General features: G+C 55.4%; 1 protein-coding gene across 5 annotated transcripts in view; it reads left to right on the top strand.

Moving 5' to 3' along the window:
• Window positions 1-17,614, top strand: part of RBM10 (RNA binding motif protein 10) — a 42,594-nt gene extending 24,980 nt beyond the window's left edge. For 3 of the 5 annotated variants that reach the window (XM_030806666.1, XM_030806668.1, XM_030806669.1), the window contains exons 3-24: window positions 19-202; window positions 1,732-1,962; window positions 3,831-3,900; window positions 5,708-5,781; window positions 7,191-7,277; window positions 9,804-9,864; window positions 10,020-10,196; window positions 10,587-10,747; window positions 10,919-11,016; window positions 11,126-11,213; window positions 11,993-12,179; window positions 12,285-12,424; window positions 12,527-12,644; window positions 12,729-12,820; window positions 12,940-13,104; window positions 15,861-16,010; window positions 16,107-16,172; window positions 16,247-16,435; window positions 16,523-16,597; window positions 16,872-16,978; window positions 17,059-17,188; window positions 17,275-17,614. In XM_030806666.1, coding sequence (XP_030662526.1) covers window positions 19-202; window positions 1,732-1,962; window positions 3,831-3,900; window positions 5,708-5,781; window positions 7,191-7,277; window positions 9,804-9,864; window positions 10,020-10,196; window positions 10,587-10,747; window positions 10,919-11,016; window positions 11,126-11,213; window positions 11,993-12,179; window positions 12,285-12,424; window positions 12,527-12,644; window positions 12,729-12,820; window positions 12,940-13,104; window positions 15,861-16,010; window positions 16,107-16,172; window positions 16,247-16,435; window positions 16,523-16,597; window positions 16,872-16,978; window positions 17,059-17,188; window positions 17,275-17,400 — 2,776 coding nt within the window. In that variant the 3' untranslated portion in view covers window positions 17,401-17,614. The remainder of the gene's footprint in view (window positions 1-18; window positions 203-1,731; window positions 1,963-3,830; window positions 3,901-5,707; window positions 5,782-7,190; window positions 7,278-9,803; window positions 9,865-10,019; window positions 10,197-10,586; window positions 10,748-10,918; window positions 11,017-11,125; window positions 11,214-11,992; window positions 12,180-12,284; window positions 12,425-12,526; window positions 12,645-12,728; window positions 12,821-12,939; window positions 13,105-15,860; window positions 16,011-16,106; window positions 16,173-16,246; window positions 16,436-16,522; window positions 16,598-16,871; window positions 16,979-17,058; window positions 17,189-17,274) is intronic. The other 2 variants (XM_030806670.1, XM_030806667.1) reach the window with 1 other exon arrangement.
• Window positions 17,615-20,468: the final 2,854 nt, after the last annotated feature.

Below are 20,468 nucleotides of genomic sequence, written 5' to 3'. Positions count from 1 at the left end.
TCCTTCTTCCTCCACTAGTGGTGGTCGTGGTGACAGGACTGGCCGCTATGGAGCCACTGACCGCTCGCAGGATGATGGTGGGGAGAACCGCAGCCGAGACCACGACTACCGGGACATGGACTACCGTTCATATCCCCGCGAGTATGGCAGCCAGGAGGGCAAGCATGACTATGACGACTCATCTGAGGAGCAGAGTGCAGAGGTGAGGAGGGGGGCGCTGCGCCAGGCCTGGCTGGGATGGGCTCCCGAGGGCCCTCTGTGTCTGGCTGCAGCACCGTGTGCAGGCGGCTCTCCACTCCCGTGCCTTCAGACTGTGCTCGGTGGCTTTGCCTCACCTGGAGGGCCTGTTCCCACTCCCCTCTCTGAGGGCTCCTCTCCCAACCTGGGTCTCCCTGGCTTCCACATGCTTGGCTCTGTACTTCTGAGGGCCCCTGGCCACCACTCTTTCCCTGTCTCCCTGTTGTTCAGTTCGGGCCCATGGCTCACTGTGAACCCTGTACTGCCCGCTCCCAGCCAACTTGGGCACTTGAAGAGCCTCTTCCATGGGACCCGGCGTCTGGGGTTGGGAGGACAACAAGGGGACTGCAGGCCACCAAGCTGAGGAGCTCTGGGAGGCCAGCCATGGGCATTCCCAGTGGTGACAGAGCCCCTAGACAGAAGGGAAGGACCCTTCTGGAGAAGCCAGTGCCATGTTGGGTAGTTCACCCTAGCCTGCGGGATGAGGCGCGATGTTTACACCATCAGGGAGCCCCCACCCGAGGGGAAGAAACAGGCTTGCCTTAGGGGAATCCCAGTTGGAGGGGCAGTCAGGGCCCTGGTCCATGCGAGCAGGCAGCTCTCCTGTCCAGCAGGCTGGGAAGGGTGTTTTTGTAAGCCCAGCCCTGGGGGGCAGGCTATGAGCTGCCCACTGCCCTCTGGAGGGTCCAGGGCAAAAACCCCTTTGGTGGACTGCCAGGCTTCTCCAGTGGCAGCTGTCAAGCTGTGCCCAGACGTCTCCAGGAGCACTGGGCCCTGGCCAGAGTGGGAATGGAGCACCAAGTTATCTGGCGCTTCCCCACTGTGGGCAGGAGGGCTTTGGCCCCAGGCCTGGTCTGCTTAGTCCTGGAATGGATGGATTGGGCAACAACCCAGAGCCCAACAGCCATACCGTTTTGAGCGTGGTGTGTAGTGGAGGACTGGCCAAGGCTGAGGATCAGGGACTGAGGAGGGAGTGTCTGCAGCCCTCACACCACCTCCACCAGCTCCTGCTGCCTGGCTCTGGCTGAGATCTGAAGCTGTTTTTATGCCCCCAGCTTGGTTGCAGGGTGGAACCGTAGGGGACACGCAGCCTTTGGTGGTACAGTGAAGCAATTGAGCACACCCCCTGAGCTGGCCAGAGAGGAGGGGGAAATCAAGGGTGGGGTCTGGTGTGCTGACCCCAGGCCATCTTGCCCCAAGGAGGTTTAAGCTGTGTCTTGTCAGCTACCTTTCGGAGTTCCCCCCTACACCAATACTGTCACCTACCTCTCCCCACCCGCTGAAGGCAGCCCCCAAAAGGACCCCATGGGGAATTTACAGTCCCAGAAGGATTGCAGGCCGGGGCCTGCCCACCCTGCCTGCCTGAGCCTTTAGCCGGAGCCCGCACATCCCTGGCTTTCAGAGCCTGCCTGCCTCACAGAGCCAGCGGCTAGCTCCTAGGCCTGCCCAGACTGACTGCCCGTCTGGTGTCACTCATCTCATTCTGTCGGCCAGGATTCCTACGAGGCCTCCCCGGGCTCCGAGACTCAGCGTAGGCGGCGGCGGCGGCACAGGCACAGCCCCACCGGCCCGCCAGGCTTCCCCCGAGACGGCGACTATCGGGACCAGGACTATCGGACCGAGCAAGGGGAGGAGGAGGAGGAGGAGGAGGATGAGGAGGAGGAGGAGAAGGCCAGTAACATCGTCATGCTGAGGATGCTGCCACAGGCAGCCACTGAGGATGACGTACGTGCCCCCTATGGCCCCGGGCAGGAGGCCAGGCTGGGTCTCCTCCAGGGTCCTCAACTTCTCCCCACCCCTCCCTCACCTGCAACCTCAGCGCCTTTCATCCCTTCTCCCCCTCCAGCTCCTATCCCCCAGCACTGATCCGTCCTCTGTGGGCAGGTCCCATCGGCCCCCCGGTCTGGAGGGAGGAGTGTCAGAGAGGCCGGCTTGGCCGAGGGACAGTGGCCGTGGGTGTCTGGCAGTGGTGGGTTTGGGTGGGAGAAGAGCAGTCCTGCACATTCCACTGGTCATCCAGCCATTTTGCATGTGTGCATCAAGGGCCAGATGCTCACTGGGCCAGTGCTGGCTATTGCTGGTAGCAGAGAGGACACTGGGGCCCTGTAACCATTGGGGGAGGGATGGGATTTTCTGAAATTTCTTTCTCCTTTTCCCCCATCCTTTTTTGTCAGCAGCCTGGCCTGGCCTCAGAGCCTTGGGTGGCTGCTAACAGCCTCCCCGCCTGCCTCCCTTTCCTCCTGTTTCCTTTTCATACATACTTCTCATGATAGCCACACTGAAGCCCCACGAGGCCTACCAGAATAACCTCCAAGAATAGTCTCCTGATCCTGGTCCTTCTTAGTCCACTCCGCCGCCCCGCATCCCCCACCCCATGAATTCTCTGATCAGCCCTCCTCTGAAATCTGCTAGCTGCTCATTTTGTAGCAGAGAAAATCCCACTTGTGTATTTGAGGGTTTCTGAGGTCTGGCCCACCTGCCCTGTTCAGGGTCAGACAGTAGCTGGTTGCTGACATTTGTTGAGAATGTATCTCAGGGTGGGCCATATGTTAGGTATGATTCAGTCCCCATGGCAGCCCAGCAGGGAAGGTGCTCTTTGTATTCCATCCTTTGGATGAGGAAACCAAGCCCTGAGTGGGAATGTGACTTGCCCCAGGTCTGACAGCCAGTGAATGGCAGAGCGGAGCTGGAGTCTGAACCCGGGCAGCTGGACCCTAGAGCCCACTTTTTGCTGCTTCCTCAGCCTTCCCTGAGTTTGGAGTCCTGATAAGCTCTTCTGTGTGTTTTTCCTTTTCATCCTGTGTATGGGTGTGTGTAAGGCTAATGTCCTGTCTGTTGTTCAACCTGGTGGGGAAACTGAGGCCCAGAGACGTGAAGACTCCTTCCCAAGAATGGCTGGCATAGGCTCCTGGTCCTCTGTGAGAGACCTCACTGGCCTAGAGACCCTGCCTCACCTGGTCCAAATCCCGAATTGCCTCTGCAGTCTCCCTCTGGCCTACTCCATCTAGGAAGCAATCCCCAGGACTACATCTTTTTGCTTTTTGTCTCCACCCTAAGTTATTGCTACAGTCATGGTCTAGGGCACATGGCTGGGATTTGCTCACACTCCTGTCCTCCTCAGTTTGGCATTTATGTTACAGATCTCTTTTGACGCAAGCTGCAGGTCAGCGGGGCAGGGGTGGGGGCGCGGGTTATCCCCTTGCCAAGGGCAAGAATTGCATCCCAGGTTTCCTTACTTCGTGGCTGCCAGCGAGCCCTTTGTCAGATCACCCTGCCCACCATTCTTAAGTGGCTGGCTCACTTGCTCTCTTGTTCTCTGTGCCCCTGAGGGTCATCCTGCTGCCATGCTTTACCTTGCTCTGTGCCCATTTCTTCATTTGATTCACTTTCTGCAAGTCTGGGGCTGAAAGTGAAGACTGTGGACTGGTGTGGGCGTGGGGCTGTTGTCACTCAGGGAAAAGCTGCGAAAGAGGCGGAGGAGACTGTGTGCACATCACCAATGACCCCTCGGGATCCAGAGGCCTCCAGCCAGCCTCAGGTACCCAGCGGCCACATTGTGCTGAGCCTGCCCTACTCTGTATCTCCCCGTATAGATCCGTGGCCAGCTGCAGTCCCACGGCGTGCAAGCACGGGAGGTTCGGCTGATGCGGAACAAATCTTCAGGTGAGCTTTTGTTCCAGTGCCCTCCCCTTCAAGTGGCCAGCCTCAGCCTCCAAATCTCCCTCCTGCCTCTGCCTTCTCCCCCACTCCCTCCACCACCTTCCTGCCACAGCTGGGAATGGGCAGCGTGGGGGGTGCCCTCTCTTCTCTCCCCCTCCCCACACTCTCCTCACAGCTCCAGCCAAAAGCCTCTTCAATGGGGCTGTCAGGGCAGGGGTGCAGCTCTGAGCTGAGCTGGGTGCTCCCCGGGGTCAGGGCCAGGGCCAGGCTCCCAGGCATCTCCTCTCTGGGACTCTGAGTATCTGAGATGGTAACCCCCTCCCATACACTCCCTTCCCTCTCCTTTCTTCTCCTTCCTCTGCCCCTCACTTTCCCCCACATTTTTTGGTAACAGCCTCCGACCAGAAAATAGCTCTGACGTGGTGGTCCCACGTGTGTGTCCCAAGGGGGAAGCGGGGGATGGCTCTTATCCAAGGACACATCCCAAGGAACAGCCAGGAGTTCCTGGCCTCGCCTGTTCCCTCCCTCCCTCTTGCAGGCTGCTTGGAGCTGGCCTGAGGTTAGCAGGGTGGTGGTGGGGGGAGTTGTCTCTACAGGACCTCTGCCCAGGCTCCCCAAGGCAGGCACAGTGGGGCCTCACTCTGCCTGGGCTTCTCTCTCCATCTCTCAGTCTCTCCTCCCCACACCTCCATCTCTCTCTCTCTCTCTCTCTTTCTCTCTCTTTCTCCCTCTCTCTCTTTCTCTCTCTCTGCCCCCCCAACTATATTATTCATTCCATCCTCCTATGCATCCTAACAGTTATTCTTTTGAACATTAAGCATGCCCCCCCAAGCCCCTCTCATCCAAGCCCTCCCCATGTATCTGCCTCTAAAGGACATGCTATCCTGAGGCCTCAACCCTGAATCCCTTTCCCAAGCCTGGAGTCTTGGTTGCATGTAGGTCTTGCTCTGTATCACCCCAACTACACCACACACGGACAGCTTCTGGGTCTCTCTCTCCACAAGGAGGTGTTCCAGGTGCGGCCTTCTCGATGGCCCTGGGCGCTTCTCCCAGGCACCCATTGATTCTTACCTCTAAGGTCCTCCTGGCCAATCCTGGCCACCATTCTCCTTTTGTCCAGGGGAACCTGGACTGTTTATGGCTGTGGTCTCCACCCTGTGGCCCTGAGGTGGCTCCCTAGTGAGGCCCGCCTCCCCTGCGCTGCGGTGAGGCTGAGATGAGGTCGTGTCTTTAACCGCCCCTGGTTCCCAATGGGCCAAGAGCCTTCCTAGCCGCGCACAGCAGCCTGGCCCAGCTTCTCTTTTGCTCCTGTGATTCAACACCTGTTACAGGACCCCTCCTGGGCGCCCCTGGCCTTGAGCCGGGCCCGCCCTGGAGTTACGTATTGTGGCTTGTGTGGAGCCAGCAGCCTGCCCACCATCCCCTCCCTCCTTCTTTGGAGGCAGATCTCTCGTATTCTTTCCCTCCCGGCTGCTTCTCTCCGTCTCTGTCACCCCAGGCTGGCTGGGCAGGTCTGCCCGAGCCCCATCTCTCTCTCTCTCTTCCCAGTTGGTGTGTGTGTCTCTCCCCCTACCGACCTCTGGCCTCTGTTTTTCTCCCTCTGCCTTCCCTGCCCCACCTGGCCATCTACCTTGCCCCCCACACCCGCTAGTCTTTCTCTCTCTGATTGCCTCTTTCTCTTTCTTCCTTTCTCCTCTTCCCCTTTCCCTCTCTGCCCCCGTCCTCTCCCCTCGGGTCCCGCCCCCGGGAACGCCGTGTGTCCAAAGCTGTTGACTAACCCACTGCGTCTGTATCTGAATGCTGTCTCCAGGTCAGAGCCGGGGCTTCGCCTTCGTCGAGTTTAGTCACTTGCAGGACGCTACACGATGGATGGAAGCCAATCAGGTTGCTTTGCCGCACTTGAACCCCCCCCCAAACAAATACTACTTTGTAATCGAGCGCTCCCCATCGCCTGATTCTTATGGACACAGTTCCCTGCCCTGTGGCCCTGTGTCCCATCCCCCCTGCCCCCTCTCTCCCCTTCCTGACCCTCACTATCTCCTCTTCCCATCTCTCGCTACCCCACTGGGCTTCCCATCCAGAGCCCACACTCACCACTGGCCCCTTCCTACCGCCAGGCACTAGCGCTGCCCCTTCACCTCTCCCAGCTGAGCGTTCAGAGAAAGAGCTGCCAGGGTGGGTTCTTTCACCTAGCTTCCCACTCCCCCGGGGCTGGTTGGGGGGGCACCCCTCTCTGGGGTTAGCCAGAGCCAGGACCTCATTCCACCCTCAGGACCACTGGAAGTCCTGCCAGTGAGGAGCTTAGCCATTGGCACAGTCACTAGCAAGACTCATTTTGTCAGCCCCCTCCCTGCATGTCAATTTGGCCCTTTGATTTTCATGCAAGGGGACAGCACTGCTCTGTTGATCTCAAGTTCCCGTCGAGTATGATAGTTTTATCGACACCCTGGCCTCACTTCGCCGCCCCTACCCTTCCTATCACATCTCCACACTCGCAGGAGGCACCACCTCAGGCAGCTCCGTCTTCTCGGCAAGGACCTGTGCACAGTCAGCCCCGGGGGGGAGCCTGTCCCCCAAGCCTGGCACGGGATCCCAACTCAGCAGCTTTGGGACCTCCGAGACCCAAAGATCTGCCTGGTCACCCACCCCTGCCCAGATCCCTGGTGTAGGGCACTGGAGAGAAGTTTCAGGGGAGGAAGGGGCAGAGGTGATAGAATGGGGGATCCCGGCAGAGGCAGCCCTGGGGCCGTCTCCTTGGGGTTGGTAGGCTAGTGCCACGGGCCCAGGACCCAGCCATCCATGGGAAGACGGCCTCACGGCAGAAACTTCCATCTGTTCGAAATGGCTCTTTCTTTTTCCCCTTCTCCAGCACTAGCGCACCTGCGCTCTCTTTCTCTTTTTCTGCCCTCTCCCTCCCCCTCCCTGTCTCCCCTTACCCCCCAAGTGTAGCCTGTGTAGTCCTGGCCCTGGGTGTGGCCTGGCAGTGTAAGGGCCGAGTGGGGGTTTCTCCCCACTGTCCGGCAAGCGTCGGTCAGCCGAACACTGTGTGCCTGGTGGTGTGTGTTCACATGTGTGCGTGCGTGTGCCCGGCAGAGCAGCAAACAGCTGCGCCCGAGAGCTGTGGCGCTTTCCCTCCCTACCTCCCTTCTTCCCTCCATCCGCTCTCCGACCTCCCTCCGTTCCCTGTCCCTCATCCATCCAGCTGAAGGGCTCGCTCACTCTCTTCTCCTGTGCTGAAACGGTGCGTGGGGCACTGCTGCCTGGACCTCACTGTGCTCTGCTTTTTCCCGCAGCACTCCCTCAACATCCTGGGCCAGAAGGTGTCGATGCACTACAGTGACCCCAAGCCCAAGATCAATGAGGACTGGCTGTGCAATAAGGTACAGGGGCGGTGGGCAGCAGTTGTCATGGACAGAGACAGCAACAGCAGTGACGGCGATCCCTCCCTTCCTCTCCCACTCTTTCTCCCTCCATCTCTCCCCCTCCCCCCAATCTCTCCTCTCCCTCCCTCTCTCTCTCTGTCTCTCTCTCTCTCTCTCTCGCTCATTCTCTATCCCTTGCTCGCTCAGCTTGAGTAGTCACCATTCCTAGCCAGCCATATACAAATGTGTAGTGACAAATGTGTAGTGAGCGTTCACTTGGTGCAGGCTCTGTCCTCCTAAAATGCAGTCTTGCCTGGAGTTCCAGTAGACTTTAAGGAAATATATACGTGGATGATGAATTAGTGACAGTGTAGGCTTGAATTGGTGGTGTGGAGAATGTGGGCTTCAGAGCCAGACTGGCTGAAATGAGACTATCCCAGATCGGCCTTGATTTTGGCCAAGGTGCTCAGCCTCTCTTTGCCTCACTTTCCCCATCTCTAAAATGTGACTATTAATGACACCTCTCCCAAAAGGTGGTTGGGAGGATTCAGCTGTGTTAATGAGAGGGTAACACTCAGAACAGCGCCTGGCCCACAGTTAACACAGTCAAATTGTTGAAAAGCACAGAGCGTTCTGAGAGCCCATATCAGGTAGCTCAAGCCTGAAGGCCACTCTGACCAGGCCAAGTCAAACCTGAAACTGGAGGCTATGGTTTTGTAGTCACCTCTGTCTTCCCTAAGGGGAAGCTGAGGCTCAGAGAGGTGGAACCATGGGTGAACCTTTAGCCGTGCCCTGTGCCTTGCTCCTGATCACAGGTACTTGGATGCCACAGTGGCTTCAGGTCTGCCCTGGGGCCAGCATTGTGATTCCACAGTTTGTAGAGGCCCCAACCCTCTCCGCAGGAAGTACTCTGCCTAGTCAGGGAGAGTGGCGCATCTGTTTTAAAAAAAAAAGTCCTATCAGAGGACTGGTGCTCAACATTTCTGGAGAGATAAAGACAAAGTGACAGTGGAACTCCTTCCTGTATTTCCAGATAGCCTCAAAACCAGGGAATTCTCTTTTTTTTTTTTTTGAGACAGGATCTGGCTCTGTCGCCCAGGCTGGAGTGCAGCGATCTGGGCTCACTGCAACCTCTGTCTCCAGGGCTCAAGCCATCAGCCTCCAAAGTAGCTGGGACTACAGGCGCATGCCACCATGCCCACTAATTTTTGCCTTTTTTTTTTTTCTTTTGGTAGAGACAGGGTTTCGTCATGTTTGCCAGGCTGGTCTTGAACTCCTGAGCTCAAGCAGTCCTCCCACCTCAGCCTCCCAAAGTGCTGGGATTACAGGCGGGAGCCACCACGCCCAGCCCAAAACCAGGGAATTCTCTTGAACTCCTTCCCCTCCCCTGCATCCTGTTGGCCACCAGGTCCTGTCACTTCCATCACAGAATCGCCACCTTCCCTCCCTCGCCATTCCCGCTGCTCATGCCAATCGTCACGCTCTCACCCACTTGCTGTGGAGCCCTCTCTGGTATGCTGGCCTCTTGTCCTCTTTCTCCCACGCCCTCACCTGGAACATTCCTCAAAACCACCTCTGACCACCCACGCCTCTCCTCCTCTGCTTAACCAGCCCCAGCTCAGCTTAAGCATAAGATCCTCCATTACCTAACTGGCTTCCTTACCCGGCCTTGGCTTTTTGCTTCTCCCCTTACTCTCCCACACCAGTTTTGGAAATTCCATTGTTCCCTCCGATAACAATCCCTCCCCAGCAAGGCTTAACAAAACAAAAGTTCTGGGCATCCCAGGTCAAACCTCCCTGCTTCTGTACAGGGACTGTCCCTGCCGAGTAAATGGCACCCCACCCCCAGCCCATTTCCCTCCCCGAGCCCCTGCTGGATGGTCCATGCAGACTGACCTGCCCCTCTTCATGCTGCATCTGCCCCCGTGCTATTAGGCCATGAGGGCAGAGACCATGTTCTGGCCATGTGCAGCAGGGCCCGGCCCAGGAGTGGTGCTTAGTACCTGAGTCTGGAACAGAGATGGAGTGTGGTAGAAGCTGCGTCTCCAGATGCTGGAACGTTCAAGGAAAATTTCTCAAGCGTAGCAGGATCCAGCCCAGTCCTAGAGCTAAGAGGAGGGGTGCGGGTCTGGCTACTGACTTCTAGGGCTGAAACACTGAAAGGTTTCTGAATAGAGAAGCAAGTTTCAGGGAGAGGAACCTAATAAAGGGATTGAATACATGAGGCAGGGAACAGTCCTGGGAGTTGGTGGCCTTAAGAAGGCAGAGGAAGGAGAGGAGGGAGTTGTTGAAACAAGTGGGGGAGTTGTTTATTCCTGAGCTGAGCGGGTTGGCACAGAGGACAAATGAGAGTCTGGAAAGGGAAGATGCACAGTACTGAGAACCACATCAGAAGGTTCAGAAGGCACCTGCCACCCTTGCCTGGGGACTTTCCTTCCTGGGGCACTGCGGGGTCCCTGGGAGATCTCTGCATCCAAGTTTGGAGGGTGCAGGGTGCAGTGGGAAATCCCTGCTCCCTCTGACGGCCTGGCCTGTGCCTCACAGTGTGGCGTCCAGAACTTCAAACGCCGAGAGAAGTGCTTCAAATGTGGCGTGCCCAAGTCAGGTGAGGCTCACCTACCTCTCGCACTCTCCAGGGTGGGGCAGCTGGGGAGAAGGGAAGGGTGAGGGGTCTGTGCTCAGGGCTTGGTATAGGGAGGAGGGTGACCAGTCGTGGAGCCTTCCCCTTATCACCAGCCTGTCTCCCACTGCCCCTGACAGAGGCAGAGCAGAAGCTGCCCCTCGGCACAAGGCTGGATCAGCAGACACTGCCACTGGGTGGCCGGGAGCTGAGCCAGGGCCTGCTTCCCCTGCCGCAGCCCTACCAGGCCCAGGGAGTCCTGGCCTCCCAAGCCCTGTCACAGGGCTCAGAGCCAAGCTCAGAGAACGCCAATGACAGTGAGTCAGTTGTTCCTTCTTCCTCTGTGCCCTAGGGTGTCTGGGCTGGGCTCACCAAGACCAGAGAAATGGCAGTGAGCAGGACCTCATCCTCATGGAATCTCCACTTGGTGCAGGGATAGACATTTGATGTAGGGAGAACAGGGGGAGTGGCAACATCCTCCCTGCCTTTGGGGGTGTGTCGGGAAGGTTCTCAGCAGACAGGCAGCCAGGCTGGCACCTGGACCGCCAAGCAGAGTTGATCCTGGAGGAAGCAGTGAGGGAAGCGGCAGTTGCAGGGGCATGGGGGGCGGGGGGTGGGGGCAGAGGAAAGGGAGCAGTGGGGGCATTGAAGGGCAGGGCTGGCAAGAGTGCCAGGGGTGTCCTCTAACACTGGGCCCCTTCCCACAGCCATCATTTTGCGCAACCTGAACCCACACAGCACCATGGATTCCATCCTGGGGGCCCTGGCACCCTACGCGGTGCTGTCCTCCTCCAACGTGCGCGTCATAAAGGACAAGCAGACCCAACTGAACCGCGGCTTTGCCTTCATCCAGCTCTCCACCATCGTGGTGAGGGCGGCACAGTTGGGGGCCGGGCAGCCAGGGTCCCGGCCCCCGGGGTGGAGAGGAGGGTCCTTTTCCCCAGCCTCCCACCGTGGCCGCCAGCCTGGAAACCGGGCAATGGAGCCGGGGGCCTCCCCGGGCCTGACCCTTCTGTCTCTGTCTCCCCTCCTCCCACAGGAGGCAGCCCAGCTGCTGCAGATCCTGCAGGCCCTGCACCCACCGCTCACTATCGACGGCAAGACCATCAATGTTGAGTTTGCCAAGGGTTCTAAGAGGTCAGGGCTCCACCTGTGTGCCTTCCCACCCTTCCCCTCCCCACCCTCCCACTCCCCCCTACCGCTTGGGGCCTCCCATCTCACTCCCAGTCTCTAACATCCTTCTCAGGGACATGGCCTCCAATGAAGGCAGTCGCATCAGTGCTGCCTCTGTGGCCAGCACTGCCATTGCTGCGGCCCAGTGGGCCATCTCACAGGTACTCAGACCCCTTGTGCCTCCCAGCGTCCTGAGACCTGGGCTTTCTCAACCCTCCTGCACCCTCTCTGAAGCAGGAAGGCTGGCTTGCTATCCATGGATGCAAAACCCTCTCCCAGTAGCTGGCATGGCTATTCTACCTTGCTCCTGGCTCTCTGGACCCCCTGGGACATTCCCCTTCATCATCACCGCAGCTTTCTTCCCAGTTGCCTCCCATGCGCTCATGTACGACGCCATTGTGCCTGGCATTCTGTGCTGTTTGGTGGGGTTTTTATTATCCTGAATTGGTATGATATACACATATCCTTATATGTAATATATACATATGTGATATACACATACCCTTATATGTAATATATACATATGTGATATACACATATCCTTATATGTAATATATACATATATACACATATCATATGTTCCTAAATAAAAATAATGTATAAGTGGTTGAGAGAAAATTGGGAGAAGAGAATAAAGAAGTAAGAAGATGGTGTCTTCCTTGGCCTGACACCCAACACACACACCACACACAGCAGAATCAGCAGAATCAGCCCTGGAACATTTTGGCGTTCGTCTGTTTTTCCGTCTTGTGTTTGCCACTGGCCTATTTGTTCTCTTGTGGCCAGGCAACCCTCGCTTTCCACTTGTCTTAAGGCTGCATGCTTTGTCTGTCAGGTAGAAATACTAGCCCCACGTGTGGGACAGATGCTTCTAGCAGGTTCCCCACCCCCCATCCCCATACCTTCTTGTTCTAATGAACCCCTCCCACCTGCCCTTCAGGCCTCCCAAGGTGGGGAGGGTACCTGGGCCACCTCCGAGGAGCCGCCGGTCGACTACAGCTACTACCAACAGGATGAGGGCTATGGCAACAGCCAGGGCACAGAGTCTTCCCTCTATGCCCATGGCTACCTCAAGGGCACCAAGGGCCCTGGCATCACTGGAACCAAAGGGGATCCCACCGGAGCAGGTAAGCCCCAGCATCTCTCTCTGCAGCTGTGGCGGGGGCCAGCAGGCATAGAGTCCCTGGCCCCATTATTCACAGGCATTCTCCCTGCCCTGTCCCTTCTTACAGGTCCCGAGGCCTCCCTAGAGCCTGGGGCCGACTCTGTGTCAATGCAGGCTTTCTCTCGTGCCCAGCCTGGTGCTGCCCCTGGCATCTACCAACAATCAGCCGAGGCGAGCAGCAGCCAGGGCACTGCTGCCAACAGCCAGGTGAGTGAGCCCTGTGGGTATGTATCCCGGGGAGGCAGGCAGGCGGCAGGGGTGGCATGGGCAGACACTGAGCCCTGTTCTCCTGTCTGGCCCCATGACCAGTCGTATACCATCATGTCACCTGCTGTGCTCAAATCTGAGCTCCAGAGCCCTACCCATCCTAGTTCTGCTCTCCCAGCGGCCACCAGCCCCACTGCCCAGGAATCCTACAGCCAGTACCGTGAGTAGCCACAGCCTGTGGGTAGGGATGGGGAGTTCTTAATAAAGCAGGGAAGAGTGTGACCCCGTTCCCCTCATCCCCTAGCTGTTCCCGACGTCTCCACCTACCAGTACGATGAGACCTCTGGCTACTACTATGACCCCCAGACTGGCCTCTACTATGACCCCAACTCCCAGGTAATAGGGCAGCCCAGGGAGGGATGGGATCGGGTCAGGTCGCATCAGGAGCAGCTGGTCCTGCAGGTTCCCTTCACAAGGTCTTCCCTCACATCCCCTCTTCCCTCCTCCTCCCTCAGTATTACTACAATGCTCAGAGCCAGCAGTACCTGTACTGGGATGGGGAGAGGCGGACCTATGTTCCCGCCCTGGAGCAGTCGGCTGATGGGCATAAGGAGACAGGGGCACCCTCGAAGGAGGGCAAAGAGAAGAAGGAGAAGCACAAGACCAAGACAGCTCAACAGGTGAACACCAGGGTCCAGCAGTCACTGGCTGGCTGTGTGGTGTCTTCCAGCAACGGCACTCTGTCAGCTCTCGCCCTCTCCTGCCAAGGGAGATGGCGGGCGGGTGTGGATGTGGGCAGTGACTGCTTAGCAGACCATGCTCTTGCCCCAGCTCTGCTCTTTGCTGAATGGCCTTGAGACAGAGCAGTCTCCTCAGTGTGTGGCAGGGTTGCCCAACTCCAGGAGGTGGCTTGTGCCATCCGAGTGAGCCCTGTCAGGTGTCTTCTGTCCTATGGTGGGGACCCTCACGTGCTGCTGGTGAATATATATATATGCCAGAGAAATTCTCACAGGCCATAAGGGGGTGGGCAGGAAAAAAGCCCTGCAGTGTTTTGTGGGAGTGGGCAAATGGAGGGCACCTCAGTGTCTCTCTGTGGAGAAAGGGTGTGACACTGTGAGCGTAGCATTTACAAGCAAGCACTAAGTGTTCCCTCAGCAACCTGGTGAATTCTAGAAATGGTGCTGTGCTGGGGGGAACATGGAAATATAGAATGTGGCATTGTGTCATGCATATAAATTAAAGTTATACACAGATAAACATTCCTATACATTTTTAAATGATAAAATGGAAATGCACGACAAATGTGACAGCATGGGTGTGTGTCAGGGGAAGAGGAGTGTCTTCATCCATCTGCTGCTCTATAACAATACCACAGACTGGGTAATTTATAAGGAAAAGAGATTGATTTGGCTCACAGTTCTGTAGGCAGGGAAGCCCAGTGGTGTTGGCATCTGGTGAGGGCCTTCTTGCTACATCATAACATGGCAAAGGGCAAGTGAGCATGCATGAGAGCAAGAGAAAATTGGGCCAAACTCCCCCTTTTTATCTGGAACCCACTCTCAGTGATGGCATTAAATGGAGACTCAAAAGGTGGAGGGGGGCCGGGAGCCGCAGCTCATGCCTGTAATCCCAGCAGTTTGGGAGGCTGGGGTGGGCAGATCACCTGAGGTCAGGAGTTCAAGACCAGCCTGGCCAACATGGCGAAACCCCGTCTCTACTAAAAATACAAAAATTAGCCAGGCGTGGTGGCAGGCACCTGGAATCCAGCTACTCAGGAAGCTGAGGCAGGAGAATCACTTGAACCCAGGAGGTGGAGGTTGCAGTGAGCTGAGATCGTGCCATTGCACTCCAGCCTGGGTGACAAGAGCGAGACTCCTTCTCAAAATATATATGTATATTATATAATATAATATATATATTATTTTATATATAAAGGTGGAGGAGATGGGAGGGGGGTGAAGGATGAGAAATTACTTAATGGGTATGATGTACATTATTTGGCTGATGGATGCTCTAAGAACCCTGACTTCAGCACTATACAATCTGTGCATGTAACAAAAGCACTTGTTTATTTTATTTATTTATTATTTTTTTGAGATGGAGTTTCGCTCTTATCATCCAGGCTGGAGTGCAGTGGCACAGTCTCGGATCACTGCAGCCTCCACCTCCTGGGTTCAAGCAATTCTCCTGCCTCAGCCTCCCGAGTAGCTGGGATTACAGGCATCCGCCACCATGCCCAGCTAATTTTTTTGTAATTTTAGTAGAGACGGGGTTTCGCCATGTTGGCCAGGCTGGTCTCGAACTCGTGACCTCAGGTGATGTGCCTGTCTCGGCCTCCCAAAGTGCTGGGGTTACAGGCATGAGCCACCGCGCCTGGCTACAAAAGCACTGGTTACCCCATAAACTTACACAATTTCTTTAAAAAGCAGCCGCGATCTCTTGAGGAGGGCAGAGCCTTCGTGACCTAATCACCTCTGAAAGGCCCTACCTGTCAACACTGTTGCATCAGGGATTAAATTTATCTTTTGAGATGGAGTTTCACTCTTGTTGCCCAGGCTGGAGTGCAATGGTGCAATCTCAGCACACTGCAGCCTCCGCCTCCCGGGTTCAAGGAATTCTCCTGCTGCAGCCTTCCAAGTAGCTGGGATTACAGGCATCCACCACCACGCCCGGCTAATTTTGTATTTTTTTAGTAGAGCTGGGGTTTCACTATGTTAGCCAGGCTGGTCTCAAAACTCCTGACCTCAAGTGATCCACCTGCCTTGGCCTCCCAAAGTGCCGGGATTACAGATGTGAGCCACTGCGCTCAGCTGGGATAAAGGCTCCACCTGTGAACACTGTTGCATTAGGGATTACATTCCTGACACATGAATTTTGAGGGACAAAAACCATAACAGAGAACATAGCCAGAGAGGGGCTTGACAGGAAGCACTGGTGACTGGTGACAGAAAATAGGAACTTGCGCTACTGTGTCCCTCACCTTCTGCTTGTTCTGCCTCAGCTTCCCCTCATCTGCCTCCCAGATGGGCCCACCACTCTGTCCACACTGCTTCTGCCACCTCACCATTGCAAACCAGTGGGGGTGGGGGCACAGGGTGTGTTCAGTGATGAGGTCAGGAGTAGCCAGGTGCCAAGTGCCTTGCAGGCTGTGGTTGCGAGTTTGGGTTTATTCTTGGTGTGATGAGAGGCGAAGGAAGGGTTTTAAGGACATTGTATTTGGGGGTGGGAGTGGCTTATACTTCGTGAAAGAGCGCTCTGCTGGGAGAGGTGGTCAGGAGCCATAGCCCAGAGGCCAGATGAAGCCTTCTGCAGTGGTTCGGACTAGGGATAGTGGCCGGCCCGTGTTTGAGGATGCAGGGCAGTGGGTCAGCGGATAGAGTTAGTAGCCCCAGGGGCATGAGGGTTCTGGGAACCTCACCTCCACCCTCACCCCCAGATTGCCAAGGACATGGAACGCTGGGCCCGCAGTCTCAACAAACAAAAAGAAAACTTCAAAAATAGCTTCCAGCCTATCAGCTCCCTGCGAGATGATGAGAGGCGGGAGTCAGCCACTGCAGATGCTGGCTATGCCATCCTCGAGAAGAAGGTGTGTTGGGCCACCCCCCTGCACCCTGCCCCACAATCTTGTCCTTCCTTTGGGCCCTCTGTGGAGTCCCTGAATTTCTGTGTCCCTCCACCCCAGGGAGCACTAGCCGAGAGACAGCACACCAGCATGGATCTCCCGAAATTGGCCAGTGACGACCGCCCAGTGAGTGCCCAAGGCAGAGAGGGGCGGGGGCTCTGATCTGGCCAGGCCTGACCGCCCACCCTCACCCTCTACAGAGCCCTCCGCGAGGGCTGGTGGCAGCCTACAGCGGGGAGAGTGACAGTGAGGAGGAGCAGGAGCGTGGGGGCCCCGAGCGGGAGGAGAAGCTCACCGACTGGCAGAAGCTGGCCTGTCTGCTCTGCCGACGCCAGTTCCCCAGCAAAGAGGCACTCATCCGGCACCAGCAGCTCTCAGGGCTCCACAAGGTAACTGAGCGGATGGTTGGCAGCGCATGCTGGGGCCTGGCCCACTGAGGCTCAGCCTCTTCACTTCTCATCCTGTCCCTCTTGCAGCAAAACCTTGAGATTCACCGGCGAGCCCACTTGTCGGAAAACGAGCTAGAAGCACTAGAGAAGAATGACATGGAGGTGAGGTGTGACCTGCCCCTGGGCTCCCTCCCCTATGTCCCTTCCAAGTCCCCATCACCTCAGGCAGCTGGAGTTCAATTTCTCACGTGTTAACCCCATGAGCTTTCTTCCTCATTTTCCTACCCCGGCTGCTTGTGCCTGTGATGGCCTGACCCTCAGGACCTGAGCCTCATTAGCCAGATGGCACACCCTGTGGGACCCCACTCCCCATGCCTGTGTTGCCTGAGAAAAGAGACCAGCTCCCCAACATTCACACACACATACAAACTTTCAGCAAATGAAGTACCGGGACCGTGCAGCTGAACGCAGAGAAAAGTATGGCATCCCCGAGCCACCAGAGCCCAAGAGGAGGAAGTACGGCGGCATATCCACAGCCTCCGTGTGAGTAGCTGGGCTAGGTGAGGGGGTCTGGGGCCCGGGGCCGGCAGGCCAACCACTCATGCTGTGCACCGCCCCTGCAGAGACTTCGAGCAGCCTACTCGGGACGGGCTGGGCAGTGACAACATTGGCAGTCGCATGCTCCAGGCCATGGGCTGGAAAGAGGGCAGCGGCCTGGGCCGCAAGAAGCAGGGCATTGTAACCCCTATCGAGGTGAGTCTCAGGCAGTCCTGTCCCATCCCCCAACCCCCCTCACAGCATCCCCCACCAGCCTGACAGAGCCTGCCTCCCTCATACAGGCCCAAACACGGGTGCGGGGCTCTGGCCTGGGTGCACGGGGCAGCTCCTACGGGGTCACCTCAACCGAGTCCTACAAGGAGACACTGCACAAGACAATGGTGACCCGCTTCAACGAGGCCCAGTGAGCAGCTTCAAGAGCAACTTCTCCACATGTCGGGTGTCCATCCTGGGGCAGGGAAGGACAGAGTGTTGGATGGCTGGGACGGGGCCTTGCTCTTGTCGGCCAGCCCACTCCCCAGCCAGAGAGGGCTTGACCAAATCAAATTAAGGTGGTGATTTTTGTTGGAAAATTGGGCTGGGATCATGTCCTTTTTTGTAATAAAAGCTGAAAAGTCTGCATGTTGGCCTCTCCTCTTTCTCGTGCTCTAGCACAGTTGTATAGCCTATACAGACACAGGGACCCAAGCAGATGGACAGGGGACCTTATCGGGCCAAGGTGGATGGCAGTGGTGGCATTCAGTGTCTGGAACATAATGGCTACTAGAACATGGGGTTCTGACCTGCACCCCAACCCATAATATCCTGGTTATGGCCCCTCTCCCTTGTTGGGTCCAGCAGGTTATGTTGTACCAGGAAATCTAGCACCACCAGGCATGAAGCCCCCCCGATCAGAGCTAGGACTAGGAACCCCCATCCCCTGTCCTTGCTGCCCCCTGGCTGTACTTAGCCTGCAGTCCCCAGGCTAAACTGCATTTTGCCATCCCTAGATCTGGGGACAATTCCCTCAGGCATCTCCAAGTAAAAGACAAGAGGTACTCAGGCACCAGCTGGCCCAGAGCCCTCAACATGCTGATGACCTCAGAGGGGTGGAGGTGGAGCTCGACCTGCAAATCCAAGGCCAGGTCCCAGGGATGCCCTTTGAGAACCGTTCAGGCCTACCTTCTCTGTTGTTACCACAGTGTCCCACCCCTCTAGTCACTGCAACCCATGATTCCCAAGTATGCGCTTGTGCTCTCGGCAGAGGTTCTGGGTACAGTAGACTGTGACGCTGGGGCTGCCCTCTTCCAGGCCTCAGAGGGCCACAGCATGAAAGGGGGATGGTGCTAGAAGACCAGTTGGTGCAAAGTCCCTCCCCCATTTATTAATATACATTGTGACACCACCCTGCAACAGTCATAGGAGGTGGGGTTAGAAAGAAGGGGACCCCTAGAGGTAGGATGATGCTGATCTGGGGTGGCGGGTGTTGCCCAATGAAGGAAGGGGGTGGGAGAAAAAAGGGGTGAAGGAAACAGGATTAAAAAGAGGCCTCCTGGGCCTGGGCACAGTGAGTTGTACCTGTAAGTAATCCCAGCACTTTAGGAGGCTGAGGCAGATGGATCACTTGAGCTCAGGAGTTCAAGACCAGCCTGGATAACATAGCCAGGCCCTGTCTCTACAAAAAAATAAATAAATAAATAAAATTAGGCTGGGTACAGTGATTCGCGCCTGTAATCCCAGCATTCTGGGAGGCCGAGGCAGATGGATCACTTGAGCTCAGGAGTTTGAGACCAGCCTGGGCAACATGGTGAAACCCCGTCTCTACCAAAAAAAAAAAAAAAGTACAAAAATTAACCAGCTGTAGTGGCACACACCTGTAATCCCAGCTACTCAGGAAGCTGTAGTGGGAGGATGGCTTGAGCCCGGGAGGTGGAGGTCGCAGCGAGCCGAGATTGCGCCCCTGCACCCAAGTCTGGGGGTCAAGAGTGAAACCCTGTCTTGAAAAAAAGAGGCTGCCCTAGTCTCAGGATGGGTGTGTCTTTTAGCAGAAACGCCTCCACATTCCCTTCCGTCTTCCCACCCCAGAGCACTGCTCCCAAAATCCCACAACAAGGAACCGTCATACCTCAACTGGCAGGAGTGCAAAATGGTACAGCCACTCTGGAAAACTGGCTGCTTCCTATAAAGTTAAAATATGCTTAACCTATGGCCCAGCAATTCTACTCTTAGATATTTAGCCCCAAATACATGAAAACATGTCAACAAAAGACTTGATACATATATTTGTAGCAGCTGTATTCCTAATAGCCAAAAACTGGGAACAACCCAAATGTCCAACTAGAGGAGAATGGATACAGTGTGGTATATTCAAAGGATGGACTACAGCTCAGCAATCAAAAGGAACACAGTGCTGATACAGATATCAAGGGATGAGTCTCACATGGTGAGATTGTTCACATGATGAAAGAAACCAGACACAAAAAGCACATAATGTTTCATTCCATTTATATGAAGTTCTAAGGCAGGCAGAACAATTTTATAGTGATAGTAGAAGAGGGTTGAGGTGAGGAGGGTGTCACTGGAAAGGGTTGCAAGGTAGCTTTCTGGAATCATGAAAAGTTTCTATGTCTTGATTGGGGTGCTGGTCACATGGGTGTATACCTATTTAAAAGTCCAATAAGCTGAATAACTAAAATCTGAGTGTTTTATTGTATGTAAATTATACAAGAAGTTGGAAAATGACCGCCACAGCAAACCTCAATAAATAAGAAGGAAATAACAGAAATTGATGATATAGAAAACAAAAAATGACAGATTAATAGAAACCAAAAGCAGAATCTGAAAACAAAAATTAAGAGGAAACACTTTTGGCAAGACTGGTCAATTGAAGAAGATAGAAGATGCAAATGCAACAGAGCTTTTAAAAATAAAGAATGTATCTGAAAATCTAGAAGAAATGAATATATTCCTAGAGAAATATCAAATGCCAAAACTGTTCCATGGAGAAACTGATTACTGAAATGGAGCAATTAGTAATATAGAAATTGAAATGGTAGTCAAGATCTTCCCTTTCCCCACAAAAAAAAAAAAAAAAGGGCCCAGATGATGTGTGTGTGTGTGTTTCTTTCTTTCTTTCTTTTTTTTAGATGGAGTCTTACTCTGTCACCCAGGCTGGAGTGCAGTGGTGCGATCTCAGCTTACTGCAACCTCCACCTTCTGGGTTCAAGCAATTCTCTTGCCTCAGCCTCCTGAGTAGCTGGGACTACAGGTGTGCACCACCACACTCAGCGAATATTTTGTATTCTTAGTAGAGATGCGGTTTTGCTATGTTGGACAGCTGGTCTTGAACTCCCGACCTCAGGTGATCCACCCTCCTTGGTCTCCCAAAGTGCTGGGATTACAGGCGTGAGCCACCTCGCCTGGCCCAGATGGTTTTTATAAGAGCATTCTACCAAACTCCCAAGGATTCCTTTCTTATTAAAGTTAATTCCTTTCT

The sequence above is a fragment of the Nomascus leucogenys genome, chromosome X (assembly GCF_006542625.1).
Source record: "Nomascus leucogenys isolate Asia chromosome X, Asia_NLE_v1, whole genome shotgun sequence".
Taxonomy (NCBI): Eukaryota; Metazoa; Chordata; class Mammalia; order Primates; family Hylobatidae; genus Nomascus; species Nomascus leucogenys.
This window is presented reverse-complemented; position numbering and strand designations above follow the sequence as displayed.